The 3,334-nt window shown below is 45.1% G+C and overlaps 1 protein-coding gene across 1 annotated transcript; it reads left to right on the top strand.

Annotated features, from left to right (window-relative positions):
* The first annotated feature begins 6 nt into the window (after nt 1-6).
* ID4 (inhibitor of DNA binding 4, HLH protein) lies at nt 7-2,820 on the top strand. The gene is made up of 3 exons (XM_023532252.1): nt 7-296; nt 710-768; nt 1,321-2,820. Exons 1-2 carry the CDS (start codon nt 57-59, stop codon nt 752-754), a joined length of 285 nt encoding a protein of 94 aa, XP_023388020.1. The 5' UTR covers nt 7-56; the 3' UTR covers nt 755-768; nt 1,321-2,820.
* The last annotated feature ends 514 nt before the right edge of the window (nt 2,821-3,334 follow it).

Here is a 3,334-nt window from a genome sequence, read left to right as displayed (position 1 = left end):
GCTGCAAGGCGGCCGAGGCGGCGGCCGACGAGCCGGCGCTGTGCCTGCAGTGCGATATGAACGACTGTTACAGCCGCCTGCGAAGGCTGGTGCCCACCATCCCGCCCAACAAGAAAGTCAGCAAAGTGGAGATCCTGCAGCACGTTATCGACTACATCCTGGACCTGCAGCTGGCGCTGGAGACGCACCCGGCTCTGCTGAGGCAGCCGCCCCCGCCGGCGCCACAGCACCACCCGGCCGGGACCTGTCCAGCCGCGCCGCCGCGGACCCCGCTCACGGCGCTCAACACGGACCCGGTGAGAGGCCGGGTGCCGGCCGGGGCGGACGCCGCAGGGATCCAGGAGGGCGGTGGCGGGGTGGCCGGCTGCGAGGGCTCTCCTTCCTTGAAACCGGGGTGATCGAGAATGACAGCACCCCCCCTCCCGCCCCGATTCACACACACCCCTTCTCCCGGCTCATGGAGCCGCCAGCGTCAGGCTGGGCGCAATGAGCGCGGGTTCGGGTCAAAGCACGGGGCGGCACTGGGGCTGGGCGCAGCCTGGGCTGTCAAGTCCAGTCTGTGCCCGAGGAGTGGAGGGGTCCTCAGGGCTGTAGGCTGGGGTGGGGGCATCCGCGCATCAGCCCGGTTTCGAAGAACGAATCCAGGACCGTGACGAGTGCGGTGTTTGTGTATGTTAACCTTTCCCTTGGTGTTCCCTTGCTGTTCCAGGCCGGCGCCGTGAACAAGCAAGGCGACAGCATTCTGTGCCGCTGAGCCGCGCTGTCCAGGTGAGCGCGCCTTTCCCTGCTGGAGCAGCCGATCACCGGAGACGCTGTTCCTCCGGGGCTTCCGGTGCCAGGCACCGCAGTGTTCTTTGCCCCCACCATTTCTGAGGGCAAACTACCAAGGAGCCGGACACCCCTCCTCTCACCCAGTTAGCACTTGAACCCGTACTTCGCTTTAGTTAACTGGGGTTTCACTCTAAATGGATACAGATCAGCTCCTGTCCCCGCCATCCCTGTGCCTCCCCGGTGACCTGAGGGCTCTAACTGCCTTCCTCCAGTTGAGGGCGTGGAAACGGCCCGATGTCTCCCCGCGTAGTCTAACACCCACTAATGAGGACGCGGGCTGGGCCCAGGAGTGGGTCCCCTCCCTGGGCTTCCCGGGGGGCCCGCAGCTGCCTGCTGGGTCCTTGGCCGGCCGCAGGCTGCGCGGGTGTTGTCTGACCTGGTGGTTTGTTTTGGGTTGTTGATCAAGCATGTCTTGAGTTTGGTCGGTGGCGCCAGTTAGTCTGCAGCGGCAAGGTTCCCACACCCCCTCTATTCATTCCTCTTCCACAGGTGTGCGGCCGCCTGAGCCCGAGCCAGGAGACTAGAGAGGGAGGGGGAAGAGCAGAAGTTAGAGGAAAAAAAGGCACTGGAGGAAAAGGAGAAAACATCAACAAATCCTAGAAACGTTTTCATCCATCATTCCAAGAGAGAGAGAGAGGAAAGAAAAAACTTTCATCCCGTTTTTTTTTTTTTCTTGCACGTTCATAAACATTCTACATCCGTATTCTCTTTTGTGTCTTGATTTATAACCGCTGTGAATTGTACATTTCTGTGTTTTTGGAGGTGCAGTTTAACTTTTAAGCTTAAGTGTAACAGGACTGATAAATAGAAGGTCAAGAGTAAATCCGACTTTAGAAGCCTACTTGTGACCAAGGAGCTCAGTTTTTGTTGAAGCTTTACTAATATACCAGAGCATTGTAGATATTTTTTTTTCTTTACATCTATTGTTTAAAATAGATGATTACAACGGGGCAGGGAACTTTCTTTTCTCTGCAAGAATGTTACATATTGTATAGATAACTGAGTGACATTTCATACCATGTATATATAGAGATGTTCTATAAGTGTGAGAAAGTATATGCTTTAATAGACGACTGTAATTATAAGATATTTTTAATTAAATATTTTTTTGTAAATATTATGTGTGTGTTTTTTTAATCTATGGGAATATTTCTTTTGGAAAATTATTTTTTGGCTCAATTGCAGAGCTCTTGATATTTTGAATGTCTTTTCTGTTTGGCCTGGCTTTTAATTTGTTTTTGTTTTACGCAGTATCGTGTAGAATCGGAAGTAACAGTTATAGCTAGTGGTCCTGCATGACTGCATGAAATGTTTAATCACAAAATAAACTTGCCCTGAGTCCATTCAAATGTCTTTTCTTTAACTTGGATTGAAATCTTTGTATTTGAAGCATACACTTGGAAATATACTTTATCAGTTTTTAAGTACAGGGTTTGATAGTGTAATATATAAAGAGTAAGTGTTTGTTTTTAAATTGAGGTCAAAATGGATTCTGAATGATTTTGAATATAAGATGGAGAAATGCTTAGATCTTTAAGGAGTTTATGAAATCTGTCTCATCAAAGTGAAAAAATGCTCATCATTCTTCATTTTACACTAAAGCTTAATGTCACTAAAGTTTCATGTTTGTACAGATTATTTAAATCATAGAAATGAAAAATGTTCTCTGCTTGCTACCAAAGGACAATCTCCTGGAAATGAACACTTTCTGCTTTCTTTCCTCCAAAGAATATTAATAGGCAACAGTGAGAGAAAAAAAAAAAAAATGAAAAGGCATAATGGCAAATCCTTCAAGCAGGGATAAAAGTCGATCTTCAAACATTAACTTAAGTAGACCAAAAATTCTGATGACCGCATCTAGATTATTTTTTTATAAAAATGATTTTCACTATAGCTATGTTAGTTACCGGTAAACTACTGTCTAACTTCTTGTGATGTGTAACTTTTACATGTGAATATTAAAGTAGATTTATCTGTCTTGTACTGTGATTTCTGGCCTCATTTCTTCAAAACTTTATACTTATGTTTTAAGACTTTCTCTTCTCTCTAAAGAAGGTAATATTTTCTAGGTTAAATAGTACTATCAGGGCTTGTGAACATTATGAATTTAATGTGATCAGTACTTCACACGCCAGTTAGATAGAATTTTTAGAGTGAGAGAGAATTAAGTAGGATTTAATTGGGTGCTTTGTAAATAGTCAACTGTGTGTATAACGTGGTCTGTTTGATTTTTAAAAGGAAAGGATTTGTTTTAGATTATACAAGAATAAAAGTATTATAGACCCAAGGGACTTTTTATGAGGTCAAAGTCAAATATGTATATGAATATGAAATACCATGGTCCCTAGCAGTCAGTTGAAGTGGTAATGTCTCAACAGAAATGAACAAAATTAATACTACTGGGTTCAAATAAAATGTTTTAAAAATCTGTCCTATCCTCAGCATGTTATCCCTTCAGTTTTGATATTTTACTGGTCTTAGGTATTTTTAGAATTTGATGTAT

This window comes from Pteropus vampyrus, unplaced genomic scaffold, assembly GCF_000151845.1.
Source record: "Pteropus vampyrus isolate Shadow unplaced genomic scaffold, Pvam_2.0 Scaffold80, whole genome shotgun sequence".
Taxonomy (NCBI): domain Eukaryota; kingdom Metazoa; phylum Chordata; class Mammalia; order Chiroptera; family Pteropodidae; genus Pteropus; species Pteropus vampyrus.
Note: the sequence above shows the minus strand (reverse complement) of the source record. Positions and strands in the feature narration are given on the sequence as shown.